The following is a 19,080-nucleotide window of genomic DNA, read 5'->3' on the forward strand; positions in this document are numbered from 1 at the left end:
TCATTGCTCCTTCGTTGGTTCTCTTGTCATCTTCTTGAACCGCCATGGACGTGATGAGTACGGTTCTTGTTCCATAGGCTGAGCGGAGAATTGGTGGGGAACGAGTGGGTCTGAGGGATTTGGTTAGTGGAGCAAAAGGAAGTGAGCAAGTGAAGGAAGCTGTAGCCATTGGAGGACCTCTCTGACTCTGAGTGAGTGATTCGGTTTTGTGAATTTATCTTATCAACAAAATGACACTTACAATTACAATAGTAGAGTTGGTAATATAACCGAACCGAACCAAATTTAAACCGAGGACCTCTGAGTCAGTGATTCAGTTTTGTGAATTTGTTGTCTTGGCAACAAATGACATCTATCAGTAGTAGAACTGGTAATAATAATTTCCTTCATTTTTTTTTTGTCAACTGATATTATAAAACTTGGAAGGATACATGGTGACTTACAACCTAGCCGGCGGAAAGCAAGAATATCCCCTGAGTCTAACGCCCAAAAGAGAGAAACTAAGCCGGCGAACAAACAGAAGTTTCCGGAGACATAAAACGAAACCAAGGTAAAAATTACAAAGTAGAAAAATTTAACCCAAAACAGAGGATGAACCCTTAAAATAGAGAAATAGGCAACAAGGCATAAACCCTTACACGATACACTAGTCTTAGGATGCAAGAAGAAACTCTTCTCCTCAAACACTTGGAAGAGAACTACCAAGGATGCCCACGGCCAATCCCAAGCTAAGATCAACCACCTCCTATCATGAAGAGAACCAATCTCTTGTAGCAGAACCAAAGACTTCATAATCCGGCAAGCAAAGACTCGAAACACTTCTGAATGCGACGATGACGACAACAGCATCCAGAATCATCTGTGTAGAAGCCTTACAAAAAGCAGTCAGATCTCACCAGATCTGCAAAGCAAGGAAAAGGAGCGCAGCCTAACCTCTCGATACAACCGAACTCAAAAGAGCACGAAGATGGAACGAAGAAGCTATCAACCACAACGAACAAACAACCCAGAAAAGAGTCCACTGCATACAACTAAGACTAGCATAACTTCTAAACAAACCAAAGCCTAAACTTAGAAAGGAAACAACCTTAAGGGAATCAAAGGCTGGAAAAGTAGACCAAGGGTGCTGGACCAACAATGGCTGGGCGGATAAAACACAATCACAACCAAATAACATAAGCGGCTTCAAAACAAAGAGAAACACATGAACGGAAGCAAACGAAGGGAAGGGTCAAGATGATATATTATTTTTCAAGTCGTACCTTGGAACTACTAGCTCCGGAATTAAAACCATCAACTTGCAACCACAAAACCCCACACTGACTGCTCCTACCGCAATGACAAAACCCAAGATCGAGACTCAAACCAAACCACAAGACTTCCCAATCAAGGGCCAAACTTCAACCACATCTACAACACTACACACCTAACCCTAGCTAAATGGTACATGATAAACATGGGGAAGTCAGCTTACTCAACCAGGAGACAACAAGAACCCATGGCCACAGATCCGAGAAGCTTCACCTAAGAGATCAGGACATCGACGAATCTGACAAAGGCAAAAGAAGCTTCTCCTGAAACCACCGGGAGAGGACTAACAAACGCTCATACCGTTGAGCAAACCTCACTGTGAAGACCTTCTCATTTGCTGAGCATACTAACCACTCCATCAATCCACCAGATCTAACTGCGGCGACACAAAAAGAAGCAAAAACAAACTAAAAACAGGGCATCGGGGCCCTCTCACAGCTACGGCGAGGAGCACCGGTCACCGGAGAGGGCAAACTGAGATTTGATATTTTAGGCGACGGCTAGGGCGAACTTGGGGGGGGGGGGTGAGGGAGAGAGAAAAGGTCTTTTTATTTTGAATTTCCTTCATTTATTTAAAAGCAATAATTATACAAAAGCAACTAGATTTTAACCCGCGGTACACCGCAAACATATAATTTTTATGATAATTTATATTTTATGTTGTATCTGTTTGTTAAATATTGGATGTTTTGTAAATAGAGGAATAACTAAAATTTTGGTTGCTGTGCGGCTAAATATTTAAATTATTTTTTTAACCCGCAATATATTTCATGATCATTTGTTTGTTATATTTAGATTATTTTGTTTAGTGTTTGAGATTCTATTTTGATTTCTAAATATTATAACAAAAAATAAGGGGTCGAAATACATAATCAGTAATTTATATGTTGGGATTAAGTCACATTTTCCTAATGATTTAATTATTTTATACAATCTTAGTTAATCAACTTGATTTTATGTCAAATATTTTAATATCAAAAGTGTTGATAAATAATTAAATGAGGATTTAACCTTTGTTAACACAAATTTAATAATTTTTTATTAATTCCAACATGTCCTCTTTATAACTCATATACTATATAACTTTTAGACTTTTTTAATTTTACATATTCGTAATAATTAAAACTTTTATTAAGTTTATATATATATATATATATATGTTAATTATAATATTTAAATAAATGTCACTCGAAGTTTTTTTTACGTTAAGAATCAAATCTCACAGGTTTTGGAAAACAAAATGGGAATCAAATTGTTGTTTTATTTGTTTGCAAAGGATTCAGATATAGAATATCTTCAAAACATAACAGAATGTGTGGTTAAATATATGATAGTTTCTATTTCCATATTGATTGCTGTTATTTTTTTAGTTGAAATGAAATGTAAAATATTTAGGAAACAAAATCTGGAGAAGTGTTAGTTTTGGAAATTTTTTAGGGGTTAATGTTGCAAATAACTTTTTAAATAAACAAAACAAAAAAGGCATAACACAAAATGTACTTAAAAATGGTAAAATAGATAATTAAATCCAACCTAATAATTAAATCTTATATAATAAAGTAAGGTTTCTTTTTTTGACATGCTATAAGAACTTGCCATTTGGTACTCTTTTTTTGGGACATGTGTAATTTTTTTCTTAACTAGGTAGTAACCCGTGCTATAGCACGGGCAAAATATTTTTATAAAATTGTATTATTTTAAATATCTAATTTAAGTTTGGTTTTACTTTGGGTTATTACACATATATAACCTAGAGGAATGGGAAACACGTCCCTGTTCCGTTTTATTATGTCTCTGTCCCGTTTTATCATGTCCCGTTCCATCTCCTCTCGTCCTATATCCATCAGAATTTTTTTGTCTTATTGTAACGCTCTGATCATCACCTTGCTTAGTAGGTCCACCATGTCCACTCCTGATCCATAGGCCCACCTTGCTTAGTGGGCTACATCTATTCCCGGCCAGTGGGTTCATCCATATCCGTCAGTCGATTTGTTACGTCCATGAGGCTTTAAAAATTTGTTTACCATCACTACAAATCACCATCTTTCCATGTGTTTTGTCTCTACTCGCACAGTTCCGGATGCTCACCCATCCTGAAACTACTCCAGCTCAAACATGCTTAACTCTAGAGTTCTCTCAGGACCTTTGGCCGAAAATAAATCTGCACTTTGGTGACCTAGATGACCAAATCAATCTTTTAAACCTCTCCGCAAACTGGGATGTCACAATTATGATCGTTCTCTTTTAAATAATTACTTGGTAGGTAATATTTTTAATAGAGATTGGGTAAGAAATTTAGACAGGATATCCATATTCTTCTTGAATATTTAATTTTTCATTTAGTTAGTTTTTACTATCCAAAAAATTACAATTTTAACAAACTGACTGTTTCCTAAAATAATACTAAAATTTTGAATTTACCCGTTCCAAAATAGAGAATTACTTCACGAAATATATAAAGTCTCCATTTGAATAGTTAATTTATATTGTTAGTGGAAATTATACTTCTCAAAAAATTTCGAAATATTTTCAAAAATATCCAAAATTCTCAAAATATCCATCTCATATTAGTTCTTTATATGTCACATAGTGAATTTTTTTAAGAAAATCGTTTAAGTGCAATCTTTTCTATTATATGAATTACTCATTTCCATTGCACATCCACTATTTTTCATTGTAATACCTTAAATACCCTGGACTTAGTCTTAATTTCATTTACATAATACATCAAATTTTTTAGTATTATATGTTTTTTGTTTAATAGCACACAAAAAAAAGGTTTTTCTTTATTAGGTGATTACAATAATGATTTCTCATGAAATGCAATTTGTTGTATATTGGCTTTCAACAAAGACAGTGATGATGAATCAAAAAGTTTTTAATCATGGACTGCTGATTGTGGAATAATAAGAGACTTATTTGTCATTTTTTTATGTGGTCATCAGATATAACCAAAAATAGTTTGAGAACCGAAAGTAACCAAGAACAATAATAATTAAACACCAACAACATTATTCATCAACATGCACTTGATCATGAAGCCAAGATGGCCCACCAAGTGCTAAATATGACTAAAATCTATCATTTCTCGTGACACTATTCGAGATAACAATCGTCACTTTATTCGCCGGAACAGCCACTTTATGAAAGTCTTTACAATTGAAGCCATCCAGCCACCTTATTCTCATATTTATTTATAGTTTTGTTTTTTATTTCTTTCAAATTTTTGATAAACATTAATAACATGATGTCGTTGTTTTTTTTAATTTAAACTCTTTCATATAAATTAATTTAGTATTAAATTTTCTCATATAAATTTTAAATTTCAAAAAATGAGTTAGAATCTTATTATTTTAAATATATAAAACTATTTGTACAATATTGATAATAAATCTAAATATTAGATTTCAATTTGGTTTTAGTTTGAATTATTGTTCATATATAATCCAAACGTATCTACTTTGTAATAGGAAACATTTCCCATCCCATTCCATCCCATCTCGTGCCATCCTGTCCCGTCTTGTCTTTCTCTCTTTATCCATCATAATTTTTTTATCCTATGATCGTTCTCTTTCAATAATTACTCATTAAGCAATGTTTATTAATATGTATTTGGTAAGAAATTTAGACATGATACTCAAATTCTCCATTGTATATTTAATTTTTAGTTAGGTAGTAAAATTATCCAAAACCAAATTTTTCTAATCAAAAACATCTAATTATTTTGATTAGAACTATATTAGCTGTAGAATTACGGGAAGTAACATAAAATTAAGATCCCAAGACAATAAAAGAAAAGATTTTGGACATGCCTTAACTTTTATAAAAAGAACAGATCAAAATCTAGGAAAATGCATATAACGAAAACACATAGCCTGACAATGTAAATCTAATTTATCTTTTGATAAGCACAATGATAAAATTCTCACAAAAGGCTCAAATCAGCTATAATTGTTTGGTTTGTTGTTTCTGAGCAAGAACATGGCATTCTTTAAGCTAAAAAGTGTCTAGAGTGGACATAGACTTTGTTAGTAAATTCTCAGCTTCAGCAGCTACTTTAAGATTCAGAGGAAGATGAAGAGCGGAAGATAAAACTGTTCCTAGATTAACTCTCCACTGGTCAAACGAATTGATACTCCACACAAAGCCTTGAACTGCAATTCTGTGTTCATCGATTGCCACCAACTGAAAACAAAACATATACAAAATGTCAGCTTTTTAAGACTTTTTATCTCAATTTTAATACCTGAAATAGTGGCAGACCTGACCAACATAGTAAGCAGTCAATTCTGAAAGTAGAAGGCTAAGAGAAGATCGATCGCCAAAGAAGGTCTGTGGAAAGATACCAACAGTTATACACATTATTATACGTAAATTTTAACATCAATCAGCACCATATTTACTTTGTGGGGAATGGGGAATGAGATGTCATTAACTCTTATTAGAGATTCACTTAAGTTAGTATCTATAGTAGTCATATATGTTCATATACTTGAGCCCATAATGTAGACAAAAACATGTAACACAGATAAACAAATTATGCAAATTAATTCACTAAACATGTAGACAAAAACATGTAACTCAGATAAACAAATTATGCAAATTAATTCACTAAAATCTGCAGTCTATAACTTCGACAAACCAAACCTACAACTTAGAGAATAAAAATCTGCAAATTAATTAATCAAAACCAGCAACTTAGACAACAAAAAGAAACCCAAGAAACTATAGAACATATTTAAAAAAAACTGGTTCAAGAACCGAAACAACAAAAAGAATTCAAACTCATAAAAACTGAACACAAAACATTTCAAATACTTCAGCATATAATTTTTTGAACTAACCTTACCCATTCATCTTGTTAGATGCTTCAAACGTGTCACTATCATTGGAGCCTATGAATTGTTGCAAATTCTTTTTGTTATTATATTCAACCTATTCTGAAAAATTGGAAACCATAAATAGATTTAGCGACACATAAGAAGCTCAGCTCTGCTTTTAGTATAATACATAAGACAGAGAGTTGTTGTGACTTGTAAGAAGAAAAAGGCTTACTGTTCCCAACACGTCACTCAAATCAATGCAAATTCACAACAACAAAAAAAAATAGACAGCTTATAAAGCAAACCATTCCATTTATCTTTTATATGAATTTAGCATATGATATATATAGAAATAGAAGAGGTTTTTTTATAAAAAAAAGAAACATCATAGCAAAGTCTAACCTGATGTTGAAATGAATGCGTAAGAAGTGCCCATCAGTGCTCTTATTATCAACTATAAGAGATGTGGATGGTGTTGACTTCCAAAAACATACTCAGCTCCTGAAAAGATAAAAGATGATATTTTGTTACTACTTCATCAAACAAAAGAAAAGATCGAGAGACATCAGATAAGAGCAATTAACAAAATCGGCAAATTAAACATTTCTTGTCAGCTCTAGTTATTTTAGAAACACACGTCATACCCATTTCATCTTGGCCTAGCGAATCAGTTGGTAGATCCATAGTGTGTTCTCAAGAAGATGGCTTCTCATGGCCACGTATAAATAAATCCTAGATGGTTAATCGTATCAATCAGACTGAAGAATTTTTTTTTTACAAATAACAGGCTATGGAAGAACAAATTAGATTTACCTTCTAATTTACAAACCCAGAAGAGAGATCATCATGTGATGATTATGTTGAACATCATCTTCTCAAAACTCTAACCCGCTATCTTCCTTTACATCCACTGGAGTAAAAAGAGAGAGAGAGAGAGAGAGAGAGAGAGAGAGAGAGAGAGACGTACCTTCATACGACCAAGGATTCTAACAACAATGTCAACACCTGTCTTTAATTGTACTCTTGACCTATTGTATAGCTATCGCCTCCAAATCAACATATCCGAAACTGAGTTCTTAAAACGTATGCTTTTCCTATTCAAACGAACAAAGCATCAAATATAGTGAGAATGTGGGGGGGAATATCTTAAGTGATTATAATGATAACTATTGATTCGATTAATCTTTCCAAGACTAACAAACTTAAAGAAATTCACATCACTAACTGAATTTCATCATCAATAGATCCAAAACTCACCACTGATTCCAAACTTCATCAAAAACATTAGTAGAAGACCCGCTTTTCGTTTGGGATAACATTAAGGCAATTAGATTACACTTACCACGTGATGAGAATCAGGTCCGTAAGCTATCTTTAAGTTCAGCCAAGCCAAAAGATAGATTCGTTTGGCTATCTGCAAAGCTTTTACCCAACAATCCAAATACAAATAATAATTGTTGTTGGTTGATGCTGCTTGGTCCGAATCCTGTTTCATCTCTGCAGCTTCGTCGGCAAAAGAAAAAGAAAATTTTGCAAAAGGACTTGGAGACGGCGACAAAGAGCATAGAGAGAGAAACAACTTCTTTTTAGGTCTTTTAAATTGACGGATAAGATCAAAATGAATCAACGGTCACGATTAAATAAAAGGATCCGAAATAATATAAACGGGTCGTTTTAGATCCGCGTCTTTATCCGTGTAGAGGGGCCAGGAAATTTCCTTTGTACCCTTTTTTAAAATCGAAAATTTGGTCATAATTGCAATGGCATTGTATTGTAAATTCTTACAAAACTAAGGTTTTTTTCAGGCAACGTTTTTCTTTTAATAGTAGGGATATTTTCAGTGTTTTTTTTTCAATTGACTTCATATAGATACACATTATCTTATTTATATTTATATTTATATTTTAGACAAAAAAATAATTTAAAATTATACATTATAAGATGTTTAATTTATCGGAAAGTGTCTTTAGTCAAGTGGTTACAACATCATCTTTGTAATCGATCCCACCGGGGTTCGACTCCACTTAGCCATGTTATCCCAGGTGTTCAATTTATCCTTTAACTTGTGTAACATATTGTCCAATAATGATTTTCTCTTTTTGAACTATTGTGAAGTGACTTTAATGTAGTGTCCAATGGTAAGTCCTTAATGCATAAGGTACCACCACATCAGGGATCAAGTCCCGCTTCCTACGAATGTTGGGATTTGGCTAATGAGCCGCCTTGTTGTGACCCAATGGTTGGCAAAAAAAACAAACAAACTATACTATTAAATATATATATATATATATATATATAATTAATTAGTTAGAGAGAAATAACTAAATTATGTCTTTTAAAGAAATAAATGAATATATATATATATATACATATATTTATAATTTGTTTTGCTTGAAATTCCTATCATATATTTATAGTTATAGTAACTATTCATATTTTTTTTAAATAATACATGTATTTATTTATGAACCTTCTCACATATTCTATTAAATTTCTTATTCTATCACATATTTTGTAATACTCATATTAATTTGATTAGGTTTAAATTCCTATCATATATTTATAGTTATATTAAATAAAAAGATTATACTTAAAACAGCATAATAAGTGTATTTTTGATGTACTTTCTCACATATTTTAGTAAATTTCATATTCTATCACTTATTTTGTAACTCTCATATTAATAATCATATCCATCTTTAAGACACTAATTTTTATTTTATTGAAATTATTTACTTCTGTTATATGTTGACACTTTTGTAACTTCCATAGTACTATTAGTATTGTAATGAATGACTAATAATATTTAGAAACTTAATAAATATTAAAATATGTTAATATGTACTTATTGCATTTTGTAACTCTCATATAGCTTATATAACTCCTTATAGATATAAATTGATATAAGTATTAGTGCATTAACTTCCCAATTAAATAATAAATTTATAATAGGCTTTTTTAATTACAATTCATCCTATAAAAACAAAGACAAACATTTCAATAACTTTCATATATCAAATCTCACGTAAGTTTGTCAACTAAGTGTATTTCTTTATGTTTATATAATAAATTAATGTTTTTTCAAACTCATATAAAAAGTTAACAAGTGGAACTCATTCCTCTCAAAATTACTTTAATATCCACGAACCAATTTGTGAGATTTTGGGATGTGTATCGATCGCTATAAGAGGTGTGTCGATCGACACCATCAATTTCTGGTGAGATTGGTTTGTTTTAAATCGTCGAATTGGAACGGTTTTGTTTAAGTGAAATTCTAAACCGAGGTATTTAAGTATGGGGGACGACCTAGGTCATGGTTATCAGCCTCATTGTCGTTTTCTAGAGAAAGAGAAGAGAGAAAGTTGTGCTTGTGAGTTTTAGAGACTTCTAGCTGTTTCTTGAGAGATTTGAGGATGGGAACGTGGTAGAAGCTTGTTGGGAGGCTGTTTTCGTGAGTTTAGAATTAGATTCGTCATTTTCAAAAGTGAGTGCATGACCATGGCTGATCTAAGCTTGAGAATTCTTGTCTATCTGTGATTTAAGTGTTGTTGATTGATTTCTTTGCTTGCTTCTGTTCTTTTTGAGTTCCCAATGGTAATGAGTGGCTTCTGGGTGAGCCACAACCACATTGGAGGCGTTAGGAGTCGGAGATCTGCGTTGGAGATCACACGAAAACAATGTTCGTCATATGTGTCAATCGACATAAGGAGTGTGTTGGTCGACACAAATACAAGGACGGCGCGAGAAACCTAACAAGCATCGATCGACGCATGTGGAGGTGTCGGTCGATGCGAATTAGATTTTTCACGAAATGTCGAGTAGGTGTTGGGAGACACAAAGAGTGTGTCGGTCAACACCAGGTGGCCGTGTGATCGTGTCGCAGGCATTCCAAGAGGGGTCTGGTGGTGTCAACCGACACACTTCTTGTGTCGTCCGACACATGCTCAATATTTCCCAAAAACCCTAATTCGAGTCGACCGACACCTCCACATGCGTCGATCGATGCTCGTAGGGTTTCTCGCGCCGTTCTCGTGATTTATGGTTAAAAATGAAAAAAAAAATTCATCATATTAATATACTTTAATCTATTACTACAATTTATGGTTACAAAAAAGAAGAAAAAAGCACAAACAAAATCTTTGACATATATATTCTTTGAAATGTAACCGTAACTTTTATAATGTTTGACCAAAAAAAAACTGAAAACCTCCCATGATACTAATGATATATTGATACCACAAATTTCTCTATAAATAATAAGACAAATTTTTCATCAAAACATCATATTCTACCTCTCACATAATTTTCTAAATTTTGTAATATCAATTTTAATTTAACTAAAATATTTTAATTTGTTCTTCTTTATGTGACTTTTGCAGGTTTTGAAATAAATAAATAGATTCAAAAATTTATAGCATATATGAAAAAGCTAGATTAAGAAGGTCTAAGACACATGATACATTCTCACTTTTAGAATGTCATCTACTAGAAGAAACTTTCTTAACTACGAAGTAACAAAGCTAATCCCTTTTCGTAAGAGGCGTGATGCAGGACGGCACCCAATGTGGGTTTGCTAGCCGTTATAGGATTAAACCAAATACACTTCAACATCCAATTATCATTCCCCACGTAGCCATTAACGCACAAAAATAGTAATCACCTTACACAAGTATGAGCTATTAGCTCAATATATTTGATTCCGTATATACAGAGACGGACATCGTTTTGACGACGTTTAAGTAAACATTTTCAATAGTGTAATAAACTAATAATGTTGAGAGATTTGTGAAAGTTAAAAAAACCAAAAAACATTTCAAAAACCCTTTTCTACATTACTACCAGTGGCCAAAGCCATATTGTGTTTTCCCTTTTTTTTTGGGTCTCAGTCAAGTCTTCTGAGCAAGTACTCAATTTGAACCTCTTTTGTCAAGGGCATGATCCAATCTCCATACAAGTCCCCGACCAAGATCGGACTGATTTTGTAAACGTGAGATTCATTACCCTCTTCTTCTTCTTCTTCTTTCTCCTCCATCCCCACTTTCACTTCTTGCCCGTATGTTCGTGTTTTCATCTCAACTCTCTTCTTTATCGAATCTTCCACAGTCGGGAATGTTAGCATATCCATCAGCGCATTCCTATCCTGCAATGTGTTGTTACTTCAAGTTAAGTAATGTACATAGAGACGACAACAACAAATTCATAAACTTCGGGTATGTCATATAGAGAAGTAGATAAATACTTGTGCTTTGATGGCGGATTCGTATGCCTCGGGTGAGGCTTGGAATTTGGCCTCTGCAACAAATTTACCGTAATGGATCCTCTTTGAGAGACACTGCAATGGACATCAAAAGCCACATAAATACTTTAAGAAGATCAAACCTCATTTCTGGTACCAATCGAAAGAAAAACACGAACCTGAAGGCAGATTGCATCACAGACAGCTGTTGATCCGTAATTACCATCATTGCCTTGCTTCACTAGTCTTGGAACAAGGTCTCTGAAGTACATGTTCCATATCTTCTGGTTTATGTTGATCGAATCAGCAGCAAAATGCAACACCTACTTGACATGGAAGAGAAACAAAGCCTTAGCACTACGTACCAAAGTTGAAAACACAGCTCAAACAAGATTTTATCCAGGTTAGGCATTGCTTTGCTAAACAAACATTAATAAACCCTACTAGTAAGATGCAAAAAAGACACAAAAGATATGTGATCCAAGTGAAACTTGAGAATTGAGAGTACCTTTGGGTACTGCAGAGGAGGCAACATAGGCTCTGGTAGATCATCAGGGAAGAAAGGATGTTCATCAGGACTCTTGAACCTACCAACCTAAATCAAGAATCAAAAACAAAATCAAGTTTCTTCAATATTGAGGGTATGTAAGAATCCATATATGAGGTTCCATAATGTGTTCTTCTTACCTTAGCATGAAGCTTTTCAGTGCCTTTGACCATGTACTCAACCAAAGAACCATCGAAACCATGCATGTCAAAGGCAGTAGGATCATAAGTATCTGCATTATAACAGTACTTGGCTCTTTCCAAAAGCCCAAATATAATGCTGTCCTCTTGACGGATCAAAGAGTTCCTAATACCTTCGAGAGTCAAACTCTCACTTTCATCCACCCGTTTCTTCCCTGTCAACGATCTATACCAACAACAAAAACCAAACTTTGCTTTAATTTCACACAAAAAGAACAAAAAGGTTTCTAATTTAAGCCACAAAAATCACAATGGTAATCTAAAAGTTGAGAATTTGAGAATTGAGAATATAACAAAAGGGTAACTAATTTAAGCGACAAAATCAAAAAAGGTAATCTCAATTTCTCAGTACGAAACTAAAAATTGAAACTTTTTTTGGTTTTGTATACATATACATACCCAGCAAGTGTCATAACGGCGTGAACAGAGCTTGTTCCAGAGCGAGGCTTTGATGGCTGGGGAAGAGAGCAACGAATAGAGAAGGAAGATTTGGATGATGGAAGAGGACGAAGAGTGGAAATGGGTGTTGAGGTTGATAATTCACGTCGATGGCCGAGGAACCCACCAATCGCAGAGGAGCAACAAGACGATCTCATCATCAACAATGACGCCTCCATTGATGTGAATTACAGAGTAGACGGAGAAAACAGAGAATTAGAGGAAGAGAGAGCGAGTCATTTGCAGAGAGAGAGAGAGCGATGGTTTAAGGCAGTGTTTGGGGGTAGGTGCAGTGGGTGAGGAGACAGAGTTGGTGAGAGAGAGATAGAAGAGGTAGGGTTGTGTCTGCGTGCACGTCTTTCGCCCACGAAAGTGTTCTGTTCTGTTTTACCTTTTTTCTTTTATGTGTTTCTCATTAATTTCTATCAATATTTGATGAAAAATACCTTAAAATAGCACAGTTATATTATTGTATAAAAGGTTATAATATTATTTTTTATTACTTGTCAACTCATTCAAAACATTATTCTATTTTAGTTCTTTTACAACATTTCAACTAGGTATTAGACTGTTGATGTGATGTTGTGGAGAAAATTATCATATATAAAATTTGTTATATAAATTTCTATTTGAGTAAATTATATATGATACTATGATCTGTTTTGTGTCAATTGCTTACTAATATATTATACATCAAAATATTTTTTAAAACATATAAACAAAAATTTACAATAAAAGTGACACAATAATGTTTGTTGTGACTTGTGATATAATTTAAAAGTATAGTAATATTATTAACTATGGATGAATGTCAAAAAAAAAACCAAACAAACTACCTAAGGATTGAAAATGGGGAAAATTCCCTAAAAAAATCAACTATTTTTTATTTGGATAAAAACTATGCGAACATTTAACATTTCTAACAAAATATAAGAATTAAATTTTCCATCTTTTATAATACACGAAGTATAAAGTATTCATAAGATCACAAATAAAAAAAATTATTTCTATTTTACACTTTAGAAAAAAATATTGGAGGTTATTGATTTGGGATTTGAATAGAGTTTTAAAGACTTTAAATGTAATGTAGAATCTGTTGTTATTTGATCAAAATTTCGTTGAACTTTGTTAAATTTTATTGTTATTAAATTGTGTCATTTGTAAAAAGTCATTTAAAATCCATTACAAATTTAGGATATTAGATTCGAATTATTATAAAGTTAATAAAAATTTCGTGTTATTCAATTAAAATAAAAGAATCTAAGATTGTTAATGAATTCAATTATTATGTTATTTGTTCATGATTTGATGGAAGGGGGAAGATGTAGATGGATCTCATGATTGGATTGAGTAAGGAAAGTTGTTGTACATGATGAAAAATAAGGGATAACCTATGAGAATGCACATACTAATCTCACAAATGGTGAGAGAGAAGAAAGAGGAGAAATAGGCGTGCTCTTGGAATTGTCCGAAGAGGTCCTAAACAAGTTTTTTTTAGTGTAAAAGAAAACACTGATTCACTGTGATTAAATTTTACGGAAAATATAGATTGAACAATAGATTTCTAGTTAAGAGATTAAAATTTTTGATATATTTTACTTAATTTGTAATTAAAAAATATAATAAAAAACAAAAACAAAAAATATGATTAAAAAACAATTTATAAAAAGAGCAAATGAGAATAGAATACAACAATTTGATCTTGAAAATCACTACAAATCAATTTCGAACATGACAATTTGAATGATGTTTTGCTTTGTCCCTAAACGAGTGTTAAGTGTTTAGCCTGATGGAAAGATAAAACATCACATAGATAAGATGCTTTCAAACTATTGTGTAATTTCGAGGATCATCATAATTCATACACCAAACCTAGTGTTATATTATATGCATTGCAGCCCATTCCCATATACCAAAATGTCTCTATTCTTATTATGTGTAATTCGTTAGAACGTATGTATATATGCCGCGGATAATAATATCCAGAAGCTACTTATCAGTTTTATCACACTTTTTTTTTTTTTTAAGTTTCTCAAACTCTCTCTGTTTCTTCTTCTTCATAATGCGAACCCTAATCCCCATCTTCAAAGCTTATTAATCCACACCATCTCCACTGGATCCGACATTAATGATGACGTCATCGCTACCTGTCAGAGCTCCGTCATGGGTTTCATCCCGGAGAATCTTCGAAGAGAGACTCCACGATCTTCCCAAGTGCGCTAACTTAAGCCAAGTGAAGCAGCTTCACGCCCAGATCATTCGACGGAACCTTCACCAAGATCTTCACATAGCACCGAAGCTAATCTCTGCTCTTTCTCTCTGCCGTCAAACCGGTTTAGCTCTTAGAGTTTTCAATCAGGTTTCAGAACCGAACGTTCATCTTTGCAATTCTCTGATTAGAGCTCACGCGTTGAACTCGCAGCCGTATCAAGCTTTCTTCGTTTTCTCTGAGATGCAAAGATTTGGTCTTTTCGCTGATAATTTCACTTACCCGTTTCTTCTCAAAGCTTGTTCGGGTCAATCATGGTTACCTGTGGTGAAGATGATGCATNAACCCAATGTTGTTATTTGGGGTGCTCTTCTTGGAGCGTGCAGGATGCATAACAATGTGGATCTTGCTAAGGAAATCCTGGATCCGCTGGTTAAGTTAGACTCTTCTGATCCGGGAAACTATACGCTGCTGTCAAATATTTATGCAGCAGCAGAGGATTGGGCAGGGGTTGCTGACATAAGGTCAAAGATGAAGAGTATGGGAGTAGAGAAACCATCTGGAGCTAGTTCGGTTGAATTGGAGGATGGGATACACGAATTTACAGTGTTTGACAAGTCACACCCAAAATCTGATCAAATATATCAGATGCTTGGTAGTCTAAATGAACCTCCAGATACCGCTGAGCTGGTTGCTGTCGGATAAATTGCTTAGTTTATTATGTTCACAATACAAGGATTTCGTCAATGCCACATTGTCAAGATCTTTAGGTAATATATCTATATAGGCTGTGTACACCAGCATTCAACAGTGTGGCCTAGGCCATAAATTTGTAGTTCATTTTCCGTAGGTACACAGACGGTTTTATCCTTGTAATTCACAAAATTGGACGAGTTCGGGTTTTGTATATACAACATAATTTAATCATCTTGTTTGCAATACTAACTTCAGAGATGGAGTTTCTGGATCTTAGTTCCACAGCAGGTTCTTTTATCAACCTTGTAGACGACAAGTAACAAGAGAAGATCATGCAGGNATGGTTATGGGTTATAGTAAAGCTGGAGATATGGAAATGGCTAAAATTATGTTTGATAAGATGCCATTGCCGGCTAAAAATGTGGTCACTTGGACGATCATTATTGCTGGATATGCGGAGAAGGGGCTTGTGAAGGAGGCTGATAAATTAGTCGACCAAATGGTGGCTTCAGGATTGAGATTTGATGCCGCAGCTGCTATTAGTATCTTAGCTGCTTGTGCTGAGTCTGGTTTGCTCAGTTTAGGAATGAGGGTTCATTCCATAATTAAAAGGTCTAACCTCAATTCAAATGCTTCTGTGTTAAATGCACTACTTGATATGTATGCAAAATGTGGTAGCCTAGAAAAAGCGTTTGATGTGTTTAACAACATGCCCAATAAGGACCTCGTCTCTTGGAACACTATGCTTCATGGTCTTGGTGTTCATGGTCACGGTAAGGAAGCAATTGAGCTTTTTTCGAGAATGAGAAGGGAAGGGATTCGGCCTGATAAAGTCACATTTATTGCTGTTTTGTGTTCCTGCAATCACGCTGGTCTCATTGATGAAGGCGTAGATTACTTCTACTCGATGGAGAAAGTGTATGATCTTGTTCCACAAGTTGAACACTACGGTTGTCTTGTTGACCTATTAGGTCGAGGGGGACGGTTAAAGGAAGCGGTTAAAGTTGTACAAACAATGCCTATGCAACCCAATGTTGTTATTTGGGGTGCTCTTCTTGGAGCGTGCAGGATGCATAACAATGTGGATCTTGCTAAGGAAATCCTGGATCCGCTGGTTAAGTTAGACTCTTCTGATCCGGGAAACTATACGCTGCTGTCAAATATTTATGCAGCAGCAGAGGATTGGGCAGGGGTTGCTGACATAAGATCAAAGATGAAGAGTATGGGAGTAGAGAAACCATCTGGAGCTAGTTCGGTTGAATTGGAGGATGGGATACACGAATTTACAGTGTTTGACAAGTCACACCCAAAATCTGATCAAATATATCAGATGCTTGGTAGTCTAAATGAACCTCCAGATACCGCTGAGCTGGTTGCTGTCGGATAAATTGCTTAGTTTATTATGTTCACAATACAAGGATTTCGTCAAAGCCACATTGTCAAGATCTTTAGGTAATATATCTATATAGGCTGTGTACACCAGCATTCAACAGTGTGGCCTAGGCCATAAATTTGTAGTTCATTTTCCGTAGGTACACAGACGGTTTTATCCTTGTAATTCACAAAATTGGACGAGTTCGGGTTTTGTATATACAACATAATTTAATCATCTTGTTTGCAATACAACTTCAGAGATGGAGCTTCTGGATCTTAGTTCCACAGAAGGTTCTTTGATCAACCTTGTAGACGACAAGTAACAAGAGAAGATCATGCAGGAAAAAAAAGACATTCAAACTCCAACGTAACCTCACTGTGAGTAATATTATGACTTTGTGGAAAAGATTAAACAAAACATGGTTAGGTGATCCCTAGAAGTTGAATTGTAAAAGACTAAAACAATTTCACTGATGATATATTGTTGGTGATGTATTACCATTGGACGTCAGTATGATGACGTATTGTTTGGTGATGTTACCTTTGTACTAACCAACTAGTTGTTAGAAATGATATTTAAGTCAAATTAGAACACAAAGTCGTGGAGTTTATTTTATTACAAAATCAATGTGTTAATGATTTTGAGTTGATCTTAAATTTCCTTTTTGAAGTGATTTCTATTGAAATGGTAATACAATAATGGGGAAAAGAGGACCACCGATAGTGCCTCCTTTGATTTGTTCCATCCGCAATAGATGACTTTGATCATACCCAAAATAAAAGTCTACGAACTCATTGGATTATTGTAATTCACTTCTATTTAAGACCCTTTGATGAGTGATTCAAATTTTACTGATTCAAAGAGATAGAGGGTGAGAGATTGTGGGGAGGGAGTTTATCTGGTTGGTGGATATAGTAATTGCATGTTTTTTTTTTCCACAGGAGTGGGTAAGTAACTGCAGAGGCAAACCTTGAGTGGCCACTAGGCATACACATCACCAGAAAAAGGTGATAAAAGATTTGTCTCTTATCCAAAATCCAAAGGCATATTGAAATGTCTATCTTTAAATACATCAACACCTTATAGGGTTAAGGTATATCCATTGCCCATTCCTCTGACTAGGACCCTTAGAACTTTAACACATTCAGTCTGTGGTTCACAATTTTCTACTCTCTTATATTTAGATGTTACTTTTGTGTTCTTCTCTTCACAGGGACTAATGAATTGAATCAGAGAAAAAGAGAAAGATATAGGGGAGAGAGAGAGAGATAGAATAACATGGAGGCTTGTTTTCTTACCTCAAGATCACTCTCTGGTAACAAAGAGCTTGTCCCGTTCATCAAATCCAGAATCTTTTCTTGCCCCAAGAAAAATTCCAGCCAGTTTCTCACCAGGAAGGTTGCTTCCCCAATCTCTGTAAATTGTAAGTAAGATCTCTTTCATGATCATTGTGATCTATGAGAATGGCCTGAGTAGCAAAATTACATGTCTTTGTTTGAGAATTTGCCAGTCTGAGCAGCTGATGAGAGCATTTTGGTTGAGTAGGTTCCCTCTCGGATTCATGGAAGCCACTGGACGACGATGCTGATCTTTTCAGGGATTGTGTCAATAACTCTACAGCAGATGCTGATTGGAGAGAATTCAGGGCAAGGCTTGTTGCTGGGGAAGAAGCTGCAACATCCGAGATGGATCCTTCCTCGTGGTCTAACCCGGACATGGTGGTGGACTATCCGTCATCATCGTCTTCACAGATCACAATAGGAACCAAATGGGCACACAAGATCCATGAGCCAGAGACAGGCTGCCTTCTAATCGCCACAGAGAAGCTAGACGGTGTCCACATCTTCGAAAAGACTGTGATCCTCCTCCTCTCTGTTGGACCCTCAGGTCCTATAGGAGTCATCCTCAACCGTCCATCGCTGATGTCGATTAAGGAGACGAAGTCAACGGTTCTAGACATGGCAGGAACGTTTTCAGACAAAAGACTCTTCTTTGGTGGACCTTTGGAAGAAGGGTTGTTCTTGGTGAGTCCGAGGAGTGGTGGAGACAACGAAGTTGGTAAGAGCGGAGTGTTCAGACAAGTGATGAAAGGATTGTACTACGGGACAAGAGAGAGTGTAGGATTGGCTGCAGAAATGGTGAAGAGAAATTTAGTTGGAAGAAGTGAGCTTAGATTCTTTGATGGGTACTGTGGTTGGGAGAAAGAGCAGTTGAAAGCAGAGATCTTGGGAGGGTACTGGACAGT

The 19,080-nt window shown here is 34.8% G+C and overlaps 4 protein-coding genes and 1 long non-coding RNA gene across 10 annotated transcripts in view; 2 read left to right on the forward strand and 3 right to left on the reverse strand.

Moving 5' to 3' along the window:
- Positions 1 to 221, reverse strand: part of LOC104710767 — a 2,935-nt gene extending 2,714 nt beyond the window's left edge. Inside the window, exon 1 of the mRNA XM_010427419.2 lies at positions 1 to 221. This exon is cut by the window's left edge and continues 18 nt beyond it. Coding sequence (XP_010425721.1) covers positions 1 to 169 — 169 coding nt within the window. The 5' untranslated portion in view covers positions 170 to 221.
- LOC104710768 lies at positions 5,142 to 7,717 on the reverse strand. 5 transcript variants are annotated; one of them, XR_755068.2, is made up of 7 exons: positions 7,477 to 7,717; positions 6,948 to 7,228; positions 6,779 to 6,866; positions 6,537 to 6,635; positions 6,161 to 6,251; positions 5,575 to 5,643; positions 5,142 to 5,496 (listed from the first exon to the last, which is right to left on the reverse strand). It is a non-coding gene; the product is annotated as an uncharacterized LOC104710768 (long non-coding RNA). The 5 variants fall into 5 exon arrangements; XR_755069.2 differs by having other exon boundaries at positions 5,580 to 5,643; positions 6,156 to 6,251; XR_755067.2 differs by having other exon boundaries at positions 6,156 to 6,251; positions 7,477 to 7,716.
- LOC104710769 (chorismate mutase 1, chloroplastic-like) lies at positions 10,745 to 12,942 on the reverse strand. Its single transcript, XM_010427420.1, has 6 exons — positions 12,517 to 12,942; positions 12,058 to 12,283; positions 11,879 to 11,965; positions 11,550 to 11,693; positions 11,374 to 11,466; positions 10,745 to 11,274 (listed from the first exon to the last, which is right to left on the reverse strand). Exons 1-6 carry the CDS (start codon positions 12,732 to 12,734, stop codon positions 11,017 to 11,019), a joined length of 1,026 nt encoding a protein of 341 aa, XP_010425722.1. The 5' UTR covers positions 12,735 to 12,942; the 3' UTR covers positions 10,745 to 11,016.
- On the forward strand, positions 14,498 to 17,069 carry LOC104715127 (pentatricopeptide repeat-containing protein At3g29230-like). The gene is made up of 2 exons (XM_010432569.2): positions 14,498 to 15,454; positions 15,738 to 17,069. Exons 1-2 carry the CDS (start codon positions 14,684 to 14,686, stop codon positions 16,845 to 16,847), a joined length of 1,881 nt encoding a protein of 626 aa, XP_010430871.2. The 5' UTR covers positions 14,498 to 14,683; the 3' UTR covers positions 16,848 to 17,069.
- Positions 17,730 to 19,080, forward strand: part of LOC104710770 (UPF0301 protein CHU_1773-like) — a 4,240-nt gene continuing 2,889 nt past the window's right edge. Inside the window, exons 1-3 of one of the 2 annotated variants that reach the window (XM_010427423.2) lie at positions 17,730 to 17,842; positions 18,049 to 18,258; positions 18,381 to 18,859. In XM_010427423.2, coding sequence (XP_010425725.1) covers positions 18,114 to 18,258; positions 18,381 to 18,859 — 624 coding nt within the window. In that variant the 5' untranslated portion in view covers positions 17,730 to 17,842; positions 18,049 to 18,113. The other variant, XM_010427422.2, reaches the window with a different exon arrangement.

This window comes from Camelina sativa, chromosome 9, assembly GCF_000633955.1.
Source record: "Camelina sativa cultivar DH55 chromosome 9, Cs, whole genome shotgun sequence".
Lineage (NCBI taxonomy): Eukaryota > Viridiplantae > Streptophyta > Magnoliopsida > Brassicales > Brassicaceae > Camelina > Camelina sativa.

What these genes read in the sequence shown, in the direction of transcription:
- LOC104710769 (XM_010427420.1), bottom strand. Translation starts at nt 12,734, where the DNA reads ATGGAGGCGTCATTGTTGATGATGAGATCGTCTTGTTGCTCCTCTGCG. An exon ending in GTGATGCAATCTGCCTTCAG is followed by an intron (nt 11,467 to 11,549) that starts GTTCGTGTTTTT and finishes TGTCCATTGCAG; the next exon opens with TGTCTCTCAAAGAGGATCCA. An exon ending in AATCCGCCATCAAAGCACAA is followed by an intron (nt 11,275 to 11,373) that starts GTATTTATCTAC and finishes AACACATTGCAG; the next exon opens with GATAGGAATGCGCTGATGGA.